The 16796-nt window shown below is 35.2% G+C and overlaps 1 protein-coding gene across 7 annotated transcripts in view; it reads right to left on the bottom strand.

Moving 5' to 3' along the window:
• The window catches only part of FRYL (FRY like transcription coactivator), a 240196-nt gene that overhangs the window by 111219 nt on the left and 112181 nt on the right, over positions 1-16796 (bottom strand). For all 7 annotated transcript variants that reach the window (XM_059923043.1, XM_059923047.1, XM_059923046.1 and 4 more), the window contains exons 5-10: positions 13171-13224; positions 9995-10134; positions 9069-9165; positions 3472-3551; positions 3007-3087; positions 42-210 (exon numbers count right to left, since the gene is read on the bottom strand). In XM_059923043.1, the coding sequence (XP_059779026.1) occupies positions 42-210; positions 3007-3087; positions 3472-3551; positions 9069-9165; positions 9995-10134; positions 13171-13224 (621 nt within the window). The remainder of the gene's footprint in view (positions 1-41; positions 211-3006; positions 3088-3471; positions 3552-9068; positions 9166-9994; positions 10135-13170; positions 13225-16796) is intronic.

The following is a 16796-nucleotide window of genomic DNA, read 5'->3' as shown; positions in this document are numbered from 1 at the left end:
TTAGGCTAATTCTAATTACTGCACTTGAGAAGGCAGATCACCTGCATGAACTGAAATGATGCTTCAAAATCTTCTACAGGATACATTTTCACTCTGAAAAATTTCATTCCCATTATTAAGCTGATGACGCTTTGTACCACATGTGGACTTTGTTCCTTTTGTCGCAGTTCTTTTAATTCTGTCACAAACTTCTTCCTCACAGCCTGAAACCTTTAACGTACACGGATACACAATTTGATGTGAATTGAAAACACTCATTTCCCACATGATATTTAAGGTTGAAATCAAAAAGTATTTTACCTGAACACCATCTCCTTTCTCTGCCCTCATCAAAATTACCCAGAAAAACATACAGATGAAAACAAAAATATTTCTGATTCTAAATTTACTGTTCATTTATTTTTTCAAATAAAAAATGCCTTAAGGAGAAATTCTTATTTCTTATTAGAATTTCTTATTCCTATAATACCATCAATACAGCATCATTACCACTTAATATTTCATAATCATCATAAAAATAAGATCTAATAACCCACCCATAAAACATCCACATGTAAATCAGAGAGTGTCTCTAAATATTAAGACTCATTTTGATCAAGTCTGCAATTTGAGTTACATGGAGAGCAGACTGGAGACTACATATTTGTTCAAAGAGATAAACCAATCACTTGTAGACTACTAATTATCTCTTAAAATTACTATCTCCTTACACTGTAGAAAAACTGAAGAAGATGAGTGGGAGGACACTGGTCTCACAATGTGAATCAGCTAAAGAATCAAAATGCTTCTGAAATGCTGAGCAACATCCTGGATTCAAATGACTACAACAGTTAAGGCTACGAAGTTTTTCTTTGCTTACAATGGAAAAAGATATCTGATAGTTTGTTAATCAGTAATACTTCATTTTCCCCCTCTATCTATTATGAAACAACTAAAGGTTTTATTGCTGATGTTACTTGGGGAAACCAGTTCTTGAAAGTTATAATGACAAATGAAGCATACTTCCCAATGGGCACTGAGGACATATTAATATTAATTAAACGTGGATATTAATTACATGTTAATGAAATATGGATCCATGATAGGAAGTATAACTTCTCCATTTCCATTTCAGTCTTGTAAAAATACAACACCATTTTCCATGAAAGTGTTCTTTTGCGTTTTATAAAGAAAATATAAAGTGGATAAAAATCTTCCCATTGCAATATTATTAGAATCCAAGGATTTTTCCTTCGATTAAATTTCTCATAATAATTATTAGTCACTATAATCAAAGGAGATGCATTGACAAGATTCTAAAACACCCCCAGCCTTTTCTTTCTCCCCACCCCTTTCCCACCTCACCACCTTTCCTCTCAAATGTTGGTGCCATCAGCCCAGCCAAATGTGGATCCATCCACGTTTCTTCCCATGCTCATTGTATGTATGGGTGGAAAACACCTCAATATTGCTCTGAGTGGCATTTCTCTTACAACTAGACCAGTGAGGCTGAGCATCATTTCATAAATCTACCATTGGCCATTTAGATTTACTATCCTTACCATCCTAGATTTAACTTCGCTATGATGTAGGGTTCTTCTGGACCCAACTTGCTCATGTGTTATTTAGCACTTCTATATTCCTGACAGAAAATCATTTTCAATAAAAATTACAATATCATGAACTACTGTGCCATGAAAAGAAATACATTATTGCTCATGTTTTCGTAGCTATATTCCTGAAACAGGGATTCATTGTTGATTAAATATAAATACAATATTAAAATATTATTGTCTACATCTAAGTCATTTCAAATACTCCAACTATGTTCTAAGTTCTATAGCATTGGGTGTACAAGGAAGGGTCCCTGGTAAATTACAAAGGATAAAAAATAAATAATACTAAATTAAAGGACAGTAACTACCAAATAATAAAATACATTACTTCATATTAAAATCTAAACTACTAAACATCAACAATAATTGTGTTTGGTTTCTTAGACTTGAAAAAGGTTGCTATAGGATGATTTCAGGGCCAAAGACTGACTCTTTAAATAGCACCCAAGAAAATCTAAATTGATACTTTTTTCCTTACAAATTTCCCAGTAGCAACAAAGGAAATTCAAAATCTCCCATAGTCTTTAGAGCAGGCACAAGATACTAAAGACAAACATCTTTTTTACCGTTTATGATAATGATGGTTCAATACAACTCAATGCATGTTAACTCCTAATGAATACCACCCTCTTTATGGAGTACTCTACTATCTTTATCTTTCCTTTCTGGTATGTCTTCTACCTATTCAAAACTCTGTTCAGTATTAAAATAAATAAGATGGTTAGAAGGAAGACACTGTATTGCTATCTCAGAAATAAAAGCATTCAAGTAGAAACTATTAACAGTAATTATTAGCTTCGACAAGAGTTCTATAAAAAAGATTTTTAAAAACACTTCTCACAGAACTGTGAAAAATAGGGAATAAGGTAATGACCTGACTATTCTTGGCAATTTCTTACCTCCTCAGTTCAGGTTTTATGGAAAACCCCAAATAATGAAGACAAGTTGTGGAATTGAGGTATGGGTGTCACTTAAAAATCCTCTAAAGCAGGGGTTCCCAACCCCCAGGCCATGGACCAATAGCTGTCCACGGCCTGTTGGGAACCGGGCCGCACAGCAGGAGGTGAGCAGTGGGCGAGTGAGCGAAGCTTCACCTGCCACTCCCCATCGCTCGCATTACTGCCTGAACCATCCCCCACATCACTCGCATTACCGCCTGAACCATCATCTGCCACCACCCCCCACCTCCCCCCCATGGAAAAATTCTCTTCCACGAAACAAGTCCCTGGTGCCAAAAACGTTGGGGACCCCTGCTCTAAGGAACAGAGCAGCAAAATAATAAAAGGTGAAACAGACTTCGCAATAACTCTATGGAAAAAAAGATCTAAAACTGTCAGTGTCTATTCTATTAGTTAGCAATGAGAATTCTAAAACACAAAACAAATCAAAATCAGTGATTTATAAAACTTACTTTGATTGGGCAAGAACGCCTATCACTTCTGCATATAAATCTGCAATAATATGCACATTCCCAGTGTTGGTTCCTGAATATCTAAAATAGCAAAAGAACAAACATATTATTTCATGAAATTTTTCTACAAACTCTCTTTCTTAATAACTCTGAAAATTCCTTATCAGGGTGTTGTATAAATTTTCTCTGAAGATTCATTTATAGGATGATAAAAACCACATGAATTTTCTTCTCTCTCTAGATTTCAATTTGCCAGGAAATTTAACCTGATTCTTATAAATTCAATCAATGGTTTTAAGAATCATTTTTTACAAAATCTTTCCCATAAGCATCTCCTGTGGACTAAAAAATACAGGAAGATAATTGCTTTGAACTTCAGAAAACAAATGATTTATGAGAGTTCAAATTAACAGTCTAAATCTGGACCGCCGATAAAAGCAACAGTCCCGGAAGTATTTTACTTACCCTTCCTTATGTTTAAAGTGCTTGAAAGCTAAGTTTAGAACTTCATGAACTAAGGGATCAGGCACAGGATGAACAGGAATCTAGAAAAAAGAAAATCAAGTGTGTGCTAAACAGGTTACAGGTCTTTTATGAGTATCCTCATCATTTCAACTAACCAAATCAATAATCAATTTAAATTTTCATGATATGATCTACTACTAATCCGTCAATCTTCCCTTTCTGAGAATGCTATTATTTTTCTCTAAGAACTTAGCTGGACATCTACTTTAACAAGCTCTAAATTCATGAACATTAAGCTTTATAATCGCTAATCTTTAAACTATAGACTATGCAGATGAAAAAATAGTCATTGTTGTTACGACCATTGTCACTGTCAGAAAGTTAATAAACACACACTCATGGGTGACTCTCTGCAACACCTATAGGACAGTAAACTTTGACTGAGCCAGGCTCCATATAGTCTGACTTTCTATCATAATAGTATCCAAAAGGGACTCCAACTTTCCCAACAATTTAAAATTATTTATGGTTTTATTAGAAATCTGTTATTTAAATGTTTGTTTTGTTTAGTTCTTTAAAAATTACATGCCAGTTCCTAATATGGACAACACATCAAAACATTTAAACCAGAAAGTAAAATCCCTGCCCCTTCCCCCATGTATAATCACTACTGGTATATGTCTACTTCCAGGCTTTTTCCTACACACACTCATCCACACAGCTTATTTTTTACTTAATGGAATGATGCATCTTTCCGCATCAGTACTTAGCTCCTCCTTACACTATTTAGCAGCCATGTAATACTCAGTATATATATTATAATTTATTTAATGAGCTCCCTATTAATGAACATTTCATTCCAGATTTTCAATATTCAATATATATAATGTTATACAGTAAACATCTTGTGCATTTAACATTATTTACTTGTATAGTTCCATGGGAAAGCGTCCAAAAGGAAGAACTGATGGGTCAAAGATTATCCAAGACGTCATTGATATAGATTCTAGTTCTTTATATGTGTGGGTCTGTTTGTGAGCTCTCTATTCTATCAATTTATACACGTCTATACTAAAATCATGTTGTCTTAATTATTAGGGCTTACTAATAAGTTCTCATGTCTGGCACCACAAGTCCTCCCTTATTTTTCTTCAGAGATAGCTTGGCTATTGTTCTTCCCTATTCAATTTACAGACATCTTTTCAAGTTCCAAAAAACTGTTATAGGTGAAGTATAATCAAATCATTATATAACATATAAAAACATTTTCTTCATTAGACCAAAAGGTCTTTCTACACTTTTTATCATTCTAATGAAGAAAAGCCAAGCTTCTCTTTTCACTAGTTATGTAACCTGGAGGAAGTTTCTACTTCTTTACCAGTAAAAAATGTAGGTAATAGATTAGAACCCCATAATTATCAGCCCTGAGAGAATGCAAAACTGGGTACATTACAATTGGAGATTCTTGGTCTCTCACCTTTTCCACCCTTCTCTAAAAGGGACTAGGACAAAATTCTTACTTCCTAGGAATGTAGGGCAGATGACGGAACTAGAATATAGGATGGAGATATTGAGGACAAGGCCTGGTAGGGAACCCAGAGCCCATTAGGAAGTGGGGAGGCAGATGTATTTTCCTAGCTTCATCTTCCCTGGATTGGGCCAAACAAAATAGGCCCCAAGGTAAGAAAAAGGTTACTGAAGTCACTGCTGTTGTCCCGTAAGTCCCAGTAAGCCCTATGATTAGCCCATTGATGGTTAAAACAAAGTAGATATCTACCACTAGGTGATACCAAACTTTAGTCGGGAATATGCTGTATCTGGATCCAGCAGCCCGACTTCCAGAACTTACTCCAGAATTCACAGCGATAATCACGCAGGCTGGCCCCAGACACTGCATTTTACGTGACTTAATTTTTTGGGCCCCATTTACTGTGCTGTGTTGTGGTTTTACCATACTGACTTCTTTACAGGGATGTTTGGTGTGCTCTAGGCCAGAGATATGAAACACAAGTTAACTTACACCTATACTTTCTCCTAAGTAGTCTTTATTTGCTCCAGTTATGCCAGAAGTCTAACAATGACAGCTAGGGACACTACCTTAGCTATGTTGTGTGCTCTTTATTACTACCTTAATAATATTAATTATTAATAATGCCACCAACAACAATTTTCACGTGTCTGTGTGCCGGGTATTACTTAGGCATTTTTTATACATCATTTATAACACTTATAGCGGCCTTACACAGTAGTATTTGTCACCTGTTTTACACATGAGGGGACTGAAGTTTAGAAGCCAGTGCATACTTCTCTAGAAAATACTGTGTGCCCAGTTTCTGATATATGAAAATGCATTTAATAAATGGAACAAATGAGGAAAGAAAACTTTCAGTTTTATCATATTATAACTAGAAAAGAGACAGAAACAGAAGTGAGAGAAGAAATATTATCTCATCTTTAATTTTTGGAAGAAAAAAAGCACAACCTCTAAAAATTTTATTTTAAGAATGAACACTATCAGGATGCTCAGATGTTCTTGAAATTCCTACTTCTCCCCTTATTTACAATAATAAAAAAAATTCCCAAGCTGAATCTCCAAAAAACGGGGGGCTGGGGCAGGAAAGAATCCCAGTTCAGTTTATAGAGAAAACGTTCTACTTTCATGGAGTAGTATTCCCATCTATAGCATCAAGAATTTTTTAGATCTTGCCATTTGCGTGATTTTGGAAGCAGACCTAATTCTATTTGAACATTCAAGAAGGATGTATCTAGCAGACTCTAAAGAATAGCCAAGTTTTATTCCAAAGCTATTCCCACCACCACTTCCCCAGATCTAATGCTTTTAGCACATCATGAAAGTAGAAAACCACAAAACCAGGTTAAGACATGGACAACGGGGAGTCAGCAAGGTGCGCTCATTATGTAAATGATCAGCCCTCAGTGCAAAGGACAGTGAATAAACTCATGACTCAGCAAAATCACAAATAACCCCATAACCTTCAGGGCTGCTCACCAACATCTAAAATGCTTATGTCGTGTGATGAACTGGAAGATTGGGATTGACATGTATACACTGATGTGTATAAAATGGATGACTAATAAGAACCTGCTATATAAAAAAATAAATAAAATAAAATTCAAAAATTTAAAAAAATAAAAATAAAATAAATAAATAAAATAAAATGCTAATGTCAAACCTGAAAATACTAAGGATCTACTCCTCCTTCTGATACTTCACAATAAGCACCCATAAAACTAAGCCAAGAGCCTGAAGTGGCTCATAAGCTTGGTTTCCCAATCTTGTTTGTTTCAATGAATAAATGTATGGCTAAAATCACAGTGGTTGAGAATCTGCCTGCCAATGCAGGGGACACGGGTTCGAGCCCTGGTCTGGGAAGATCCCACATGTCGCAGGGCAACTAGGCCCGTGAGCCACAATTTACTGAGCCTGCACGTCTGGAGCCTGTGCTCCGCAACAAGAGAGGCCACGACAGTGAGAGACCCGCGCACCGCGATGAAGAGTGGCCCCCACTTGCTGCAACTAGAGAAAGCCCTCGCACAGAAACGAAGACCCAACACAGCCATAAATAAATAAATAAATAAATAAATAAATAAATAAATAAATAAATAAATAAACAAACCCAAAAGTTAAAAAAAACCCAAAAAACTAGCACGGCACATATTAAAAAAAAAACAATAAAAAACACACTTGCCGTGGTTATCTCCCAAAGTTTACTGTAGTGACCAGCTGGTACAAGGGATACAGAGTTCTTCGTGCATTTTGAAGAGATCTAAATATGTGATGATGACACATGATAATGTCTGATAAAGACATGACAAATTATTTAAGAAACAAACAATTTATAATATATGAGGTCAAGAACTAACCCACAATTAATATATATTCCTCTTTAAGACTGATCCAACCATGTATCGATATTTCAATACTCCTGGGGCTGTCCATCTCATCAAAATAAACCTGAATCACATTTTAATACATGTATATTATGTGGGACAAAAGTAAAAGTCCTATTAAATTCAATATATGCTACACTGATTACTCGCCGGAGCTATTAAACCGTACACCGTTTTGATACGGGAAAAAATTGGGTTCGTTTGTCATGATATTTCAGAAAGTTCTATTGATTTTTACTTCATTTTCTATAGTTTAATTAGTTTTGAAGAAGCTAAAAAGACTTGCCTTTTACTAAGAAAGAGAAAACCTACATGGGATTTTTTTTTTAAGTCATTGTTGAATTTGTTACAATATTGCTTCTGTTTTACGTTTTGGTTTGTTGGCCCCAAGGCATGTGGGATCTTAGCTCCCCTACCAGGGATCAAACCCACACCCCCTGCATTGGAAGAAGTCTTAACCACTGGAGTGCCAGGGAAGTCCCGGGACTATTATTTTCTTAAAGGAAGAGGAGGAAAAGGACGATGAAGACAAGGACAATGGGACGGGGGAAAGGACAAGAGAGAAGGAAGGGGAAGAGGAAGAAGAAAAACCTCCAAGGGGTTGCCTGTGCACTGAAGTTCTGAAGTCAGTGCAATTAAGGGCAACTTTTAGATGAGAAGAGAGACACTGCTAAGTAGAAGAAAATCGTGGGAAACAAAGGAAAAAAGGCACAGTAGAGCCTGAATGTCAGTGCACGGAGTTTGCAATTTCTTTTGCTGGAAGAAGAAATATCTCTATGATTTAACTAAGTAAAGAAGTGCAAATGCTGATTACCAAACCACTCACAAGACCTACATTTAGCACATAAGAAATGCCAGGGATCAACCACAATGAGCCCTAGTCCAAGTCCGTTCATGGTGCAGTGTTTCTGGTCCGCAGCTCCTCCTATATCCTTACTGACTTCAGCCTTAGCATCTTAGGATCCCAGCTAAACTAAGAGATCACAGAAAGCATATCTGGCTTTCAGAAAGCACAACTTGCAGAGGAAAGTTCTTTTCCACCTCTACTAAAAACAACCTCATGGACAGTACAAATTAAATTGTTTTTATCTTTGATTAATGCATTTATCTATGTCACGTATTCAAAATTATTTTTAAACAAAACAAAGCCAAAAAAATTATTTTTATTTTCAGATTTCGGATATTCAGATTTCAGTGTCTTTTCACATATATTGTAAAAACAAAGGCAAAGTATAAATGATTACATAATTCAAATATTTTTATATTAGCTATGTTAAAAAAGACTATCAAATCAATTAACTTTTATATCTTACATTTGCTGTTTCCTGCTGTATTATATATTCTATTCCATTTTATACAACAGAAACAAAACTCCCTGTCCGAACATGTCATGTGCTGTGCAAAATATGATTTTTTTTCTTTTAGGTAGCCTGACTTTTTTTCAAAACACTACAGTGTGCATGACTAGACATATATGGAACATCTTTGAATGATCTATATAACTTTTTAAAGACTACAAACTACAAAAACATTTTCATATCAGTACAGGTAGTTTCTTTTTAATATGCATTTATTTATTTATTTTGGCTGTACCAGGTCTTAGCTGCGGTAGGCGGGATCTTTTAGTTGCGGCAAAATTAGCAAAAAATAAGAAATACAGACTTTGTAGAAACAAAAGAGCTTACCTGCTTTAGAACTTCAACTAAAACTAAACAAAAAATGAAATCTACTGCTAAATCTCTTCTTTCAAGAAGATAATCTCTTTCACGTTGCTGTTCATCCCTGAAACAAGAATCCCAAATTAGGATTGCATTAAAACTATAAATTCTCAAATAGCTCTTGGTAGTACTTCATGTTATTTACTGAGTTCCTAGTACATATGGTGTCCCACAGCAATCGTTACAAGTTTTTAAAATAACCCAACGTATGTATTACACGTTCTTATGTTCTTTCTCTTTTTGTACATTAGGAACTTATATGCACATCTCACTATTACATCTGTCAGAAATTAAACCTAATCTAAAAGAATTAGTAAGAGGAAGAAAAACACGAAAATACAGTGCCAGGTCATTTTTTTCACAAATCTAAGTTGAAAAATCACAAGTGGCATCTACTGAAGTACAATTCTAAACCATGGGCCATCACCTGAACACAAATAGATGTTTTACTTAAAGCCATGATCTACCTGGGAAATTTGAAGAAGGAGAAGACAAGTTCGAGGATTTAACACCAAGAAGAGTCTCGTGGTATGAGAATTTAGGGTTTTGGCAGTCTTCCTGTATCGCAACAACTGTTTCCCTTCACAAACCACGTGAACAGGACTTCCTTCGAATATTTTCTTAACTTCTTCCATGACTGTTAAAGCTCCTCACTGAACTACAGAAATTCAGTTTTGCATGACTAGTCCCAGTGATGACTCCTGTAGGGCAGCACCTACTTTAACTGATATCTTTCCTAGATTTACAGTTTAAGTGTGGACTATCTTTTCCCCTTGTTACCACTTCATAACAAAAGTAACCAAACAATCACAATCATCAGTTGATAACACTATTACCCGCTTCATTGGAAGTGTTTTGAGCCCAGGTTGAACAGCAGAAAATGAGCCACTTACCCCTTAGATTTTGTGCTAGACCGAGGCCTATACTCATAAGATTCATCTTCAGTTCCATTCTGGCGTCTGTACCAGTCAAACAAGGTGCGAAGTAAGGAAGGGAGACAGTGCTCTGCTACTGAGCTCATAGAGCTTATCAACTGAAAATACAAGACGTTACCAGAAGTAAAATACAACATCAAAGTGCCATGCTCCTCCCGCTACTACCAATCACTTAGAAATGAGTAACATTTCTAGAAGAAAAATACACTAAACGCAGTAACTCCAAAGCAATAAACGTGTTTTAAAATAAAAGGGAAAAAAATAAATACAAAAAATGCCACTTACATTTAAATATTAAAAAATAAATAAAATAAAATAAGGGCTAGGGGTTTAGCCAAGTAATAAAGTAAAGTGAGCTAAGTTTCACCGGCTATTAACGTTTACCCAAATCCATTCAGTTTAGCTCAGAGACTTTCCACCTTTTTCCTGCCTCCATATGCTATTCACATGTGTAAAAACTTGACCATCAGTAACATCCCTGATTACACACATGACACCTCTGGGTGAACTGTAACACAGAACATGAAACAACCACACCTACTTCCTTCCCCCGGCCAGTTCCTCTCTGCTCCTGTGAATGAAATGTTCTAAAATGTTGCCACTAGAAGGGATGACGAGATGCAGAAACAGAGAAGACTACACCATGTTAGAACTGTGAGAAAAGCTCCACTTTATTCTGTGCTGCTATGACACCGAACAGAGAATTATAATTACATAATTAATTTGTGATACTCACAAATAAACATATTAGAAATGTGTTGTGTATATATGCTTTTAAAGCTTAGAATATATAAATGAACAGCAGAAAGATAAATGAAGTGGGATGGACACCTGCAACTCAATTTGAGGCATCCCTTAAGTTTAAGGGATTGTAGGTGAGTTATCAGATTCATTTCATGAATGAACCCAACTTGCCTGTAATGGTGGTAAGAGGTACACCAGCTACCATTAGTCATCCCTAAGGTCACTCTTCATCTTGAGGATCCAGAGAAAAAACACTCCCTCTTCATAAGCGATTCTGTATCTGATTCAACCCATTGCTTGTAAAATTAGTATTTTAAAATTAGCATACAGCAAAACATGCTTCACTTTGTTTTGCTTAACTAAAAAACTACAGGTTGCAGGAATACTCAAGGTCTCGTTCAGTTCCACGACTGTAGGAAGTATCAGTTAATGAAGATAAATTGATACCTCTAGGAATTAAACATTTATTTTTCCCAATATTTTACATTTTTCATATAAAAAAGAATGAAAGTTTGATTATGTATGCTATTTTTCTCTTTTTCATGATCTCTGCCTTCCTTTAATCATGCTTTTATTTATAAATTACCATAATGTGACAGGTGAATAGTTTCTAATATAGGGAATTAAAGTAAAAACAAGATTCGAATTTTATTTAGCCACTTTTGAAAATTTATATTTCATTAACAATGAACAATACCACTCAAAGGAAATCCCTTTTAATACCTAAAGAAGGAACAACAAAACACCATCTACTACGGTAAATACATATTAAAGCAGTTTACCCCACTCATAGCTTTTTATTGTGGAAAAAAATCAAGGTATGGGGCATGATAATAGTTTTATTAATCATTTACATAAAAAAAGAAATGGAAGTTTTCCTTAAAATGTTGTTTAATAAGATTTCATATTGATTGTTCATTCATCATTAGTAAAATGGATTCAAGATGTGAATAATCTAAATAGCTTTAAAATAATATATTAATAATACATTAATAATTAATTAATAACTAGTAACAATTAGTACCCTTTGTAATGGCATTAAGATTTGAAAAGGGTTATATGAGGTGATCTTATTATTACTGTAACAGAAAACTAGCCTTCTTATTTATGGTTTCTTCTTAGACCAGTGGCTATTTACTAAGTGTGTGCTTCAGAATCACCTAGGGAGCTGTTGCAAAATACAAGTGCCAGAGCACTGCTCTTGGTGATTCGGAGTCAGCAGAACTGGAGTGGGATCCAGAAACACAGCATTTTGGTAAGCCTCCACCAAGTAATCCTAACCAGTCATCTTTATCTAATCAAGCAGACTAATATGAACATTAACTTCTATTTCCTAGATACATAATTATGAGAAGAGTAGCTCAGGAATACTAGATGGCAACAGAAAGCTGATCTGGGTTATTGGGTTTTGCAGACAATCAACATGTAATGAAATAAGTCTTGAACAAACATAATTATGACAAAAATAACACTTGATCCAACATTCAATATTAGCAAGAGGAAAGAACTGACATTAGAGGATTACCACTAAATTTTAGATATTGGTATTATATAAAAAGGTTTTTGGTTTTGCAGGGTTTTTTTGGAGGGGGAGGGTTGGCCACTGTATATCTTTCTTTTTAAGCTTCTTTGGCTTTTTGACACAGACAGTCCATTTGGCCTTTGCACAAGCACAGCTACAAGTAGTTAATGCCTCTTAGGGCAACCCTCAACTGCTGGAGATGGGGGCTGCAGATAAATGCTCCAGCCCTCCATTCTTCAGAAAGACAAAAATGGGTGACATTCTGTATGATTCTCAGAATAGAATGAACCCCCAGTGCCCAGAGCAGTGATCTCTATCAGTTCTTCCTCTTCCCTGCCTCAATCTCTCAAGTCTCTTCCTTGGAATCTCTTTCCAGAACCAAGTCCTTGTCTCTGGCTCTGCCTTCAAAATGGGGTGGAGAGGGAGAGAACCAGGCTGGATGTCTCAGTATAAAGGTTCTGATACCCCCAACAGGAAAAAATAAATGTTAAAAGGTCAAATATTATTATGTAAAAATTGTATACAAGGAAAGATTGAGGGATATGATTGAAAATTTCTTAAAAGATTTCCAAAGGGCATAGTAAAGAGGGTACCAATGAAAAGCAAAGTTTTAAAATGCTTATTTAATGAACAGGAATCAATAAAGTTCACAGCTCATTCTATGAACTATGAAGCTCACAGTTCATAACTCATTCTATTTGTTTTGTTAAAAAACAGACTACCAGTTCCAGACGGAATCTAGTGTATAAAAACATACAGGACCACTAAACAAAATAAATAAATTTCTTAATATTGGATGTATTTGGATCAGACTGTTAGGATAAATATTTTCCTTTCAGGAAAAAATATTCCCCCCACATTGGCATACCTGGTCAAACTGAAGATCTTCACCCCTCTGAAGAGATCTAGATAATGGCTTCTCCTACAGTTGAAAAAAAAAAAAAGTATATATGCAAAATATTAGAAATCTTACCGATAATAAACAGTTGAGATTCGTGAGATGGTTTTGTTTTTGTTTTCATTAGTAATTAGATTGTTTCAAGGAAAGGTTCTAATCTGCTAATACAAACAAAATTTAATATTATTAGTTTAACTTAGAATAGCATACCTAGCATGACCCCTTCTGTCAGCCTTTCTACCTACTTGCCTTGCTGCTTACCCCACATATAGTTACCTAACTTACTGAACATAAGAGATGTCTCAAATTATGTTCACATATATTATGACTGATTCTTTTGTTGAGATTTTTTAGGATGATTTTCTAAACTTTCTACTTTATGCTTTTTTTATTGAATTTTTATCTAAAATATATATCATAGGAAAACAAATGCCATTTTTCCATGAAAAAAACTGGAATTTAGAAATACGTATATTCTGAAGCTTATCTATCCAAGAGCCCCAATTTCCCTCTCTCATTTATTGCTATAACTTCATGAAAATAAAGTCACAAATGTATCTGCCACTGAAATTTAAAAATTCCTAATCTAACTATCAGAGAATCACATTTCTAACTAATTTAATTGGGGTCAGTAAAATACCTGAATTCCATAGCGCTTGACTTTCTTAATAGGTAAAGGTTTTTGGCATGTCCTTGGCACTTGAGCCCTTATATGCTAAGCACACTTTGGTAATTATCTTTTAGACAAGTCATCGACTTCTAAAACCGACTATTATACACTACAAACATGCAACATGATGAGGATCCCGTCCAATTATATATATGCCCAGTTAACTAGCTCTAAAATTTAAGTAAAACAGTACGTCTCATAGCAAGTCCAATAGAACATTGTTTTTAAAAGTATCTAAAAGTTTGAAAATTACTGAGCTATCCTAATGTGAATTGTGTATTTAAAACCTGGGCTGGGGGTAGTGTAAGAGAGATAATAAGCTGTTTCTTACCAACTTATTTGACTTATTTGATCCCCCTCACTTGATCCCTCTTTTCACTGTAATATTTAATTTAAAGGTCTTCAGTAATATTTTGAGGAGTGTTGATCTAAGTAGTTTATTACTCACATAGGGTGTTTATACAATAAAGTAATGGCCAAGCAGACTGGAAGAGTGCAATAACCTTCTCAGAAACACTTACACTGTTTTCTATACCTCACACTTTTCATTTCTCAACAAACTCATGCTTTCTCAAAGATTTCTGAAGATCTGACATCCTCACAGAGCTTTCCCTAAACCAAAAAGTGAGGATGAGTTATTTTGTCCATAATAAGAACTCAGAAATGATGTTTGAATGCAAAAGAACACTCATGTTACCATCAGTACAAAAATATGAAATAAGTGTACTGCACTAAACACTGTATAAATTACTAATCAAGGACTTTGTATTAACCTCTCGATTTGATTACAGTATGGTTGAGGATGGCCTAATCGTTATCAAGCAGATGTACTTTCAATGTGAGCTTTTGAAAGGATAAACTATTTAAAACATGTTTATAGTACATGCAACCCACTGCCACAACTAAAAAGAATACAAATTATTCTCTATATTCACATATAGACGAATGCAAAGACATATGTACCAGAATGTTTACTGTAGTATTTTTTTCACAGTAGCCTCTAGTTGGGGTAAGTCCCAAACAGCTTATCCATACAGACTGGTAAAAAAAAAAAAATTTATAGTACTTTCTTTTATTGAAATAATATTCAACGTTAGAGAGAAAGAGACAAATATATATGGGCTGATAATAGAACAATCTCTGATTTACATTGTTAAAATAAAAATAGGGACAGAAAAAATATACATATAAAAACTCCCATTTGTGTTTTTTTTTTTAAAAAAAGATGGAGGGTGCTACAGAGATTGATAAATAATAGACATGAAAAATGGTACACTAAAAACTATGGACAGTGATTATCTTGATCCAGAATGGAAGAAAGGGTCATTATTTTTATTACATAACCTTTAAAACCATTTCCACTTTTTATAATGTTATTATTTCATAATAATGTAATAGATCAATAATGAATCTAAGGTTCACAATCCTTTATACTCTAATTTGATCCTTTAATTAGTATCTATGTATAGAGTACCAACAGCAACATGTAGCTTCCAGGGAAAGCAAAAGAATTTACTGAAAAGATTTTCGCAGCGTAACAACGATACTGAAATATTTCAATAATTTGCAACTAAAGATGGCAATCTCTCCTAAACAATCCCCGTCCTTGTAGAGCTAAAAGTCTAATGACAGAGCAAAGAAAATATATATTATCTCAGACTGACTTTATAGGATAGCAAGTTGCAATGGAGGTGAAGATTTTAGAATGACCACTGAGAAGATGACATTTAAGTCACAAGCAGAGGGAAGTGAGTAAGCTTGCCATGAAGAGTGAAGGAAAGATCATCCAGTCAGTACCTTGGAACTCCCCAAAGGCTCAAGAATTGGAGAATTTAAGTACTATGAAAGTGTGGGTGAAGGTGAAGTTAAAAAGAAGAGGACTGGTTGAACGATAGTTTAGGAAACATTTAGACCCTCCCTCCCATTCCCTTCACCCACTCTACTTAGCACGTTGGCTGTCCCTCCAACCTACCCACAGAGGAATTGCCCTTCTTACGAAAGGGCAAAACAGAGATGTCGACTGGGGGACACTACAGTTGAAGACAAGGTACCACACTGAAGACAGGGAGCTTAGGTAAAAAGGTATATGCTAAATATCAAAACCCCCAGTTATCTTCTGTCTCTACATCCCCAGAATGCTAGCAGCCAAGTCTAAACCCTCCCATTTGGGCTACTGAAGGACCCCTCCAGGGGACTCTGACCAGCTTCCAACCAAAGATCTGACACTGATGGTTCAGATGATCACACACTCAAGACCACAGTCAAAAAGGCCCCTCCATGTACACAGAGCTTCCAATCAGCTGTTTAGTGCCTCAATCGTAATAAATAACATATGTTATAATAAGCATGTGAGGAGAAGGGGAAACTAACAGAAAAATGCAGTTTGTGATGCTGGGGAAGGGACTAGGTCTTATCAATCTCCTTGACTGTCAGATGTCACTAACTGTAACATTATTAACAATAACTAATTAAATTACCTGGACTAATTTAAAAAAAAAAGATGTGGTTTGGAGGAAATAAGAGATCAGAAACTCTTTAAAATACATATTTAATATTATCAAAAAAACAGTGGACAGTGCAGAGCTGTAAAAATGCTGGGCCTAAACCAAATACATACAGTCTAAATCAGCAGGTGATTGGTTAAAGCCCTTTTTCCTCTCTTCTTTTCTGGTCACTGGCAATCTAAAACAGTAACAGATAGGCTTGGATGTGCCTGGATCATTACCCAGGATTGATCTACCTCCTTTTAGGAAGAAAGAAACCTAAGGTATTGGACTGCATAGTTTGCAAGCTGCAATTTTAATCAGTGGTTGCCCTTCCTTCTTGAATCTTCCAAGATAAAAATGAAATTGTGGCTAAAGTCAAGCTCAGGTAATCTTCGAATCTTTTGCCTTCCTTAACCTCCTTTTATTGTGGCTTCTAATAT

Source organism: Balaenoptera ricei, chromosome 5 (genome assembly GCF_028023285.1).
Source record: "Balaenoptera ricei isolate mBalRic1 chromosome 5, mBalRic1.hap2, whole genome shotgun sequence".
Taxonomy (NCBI): domain Eukaryota; kingdom Metazoa; phylum Chordata; class Mammalia; order Artiodactyla; family Balaenopteridae; genus Balaenoptera; species Balaenoptera ricei.
This window is presented reverse-complemented; position numbering and strand designations above follow the sequence as displayed.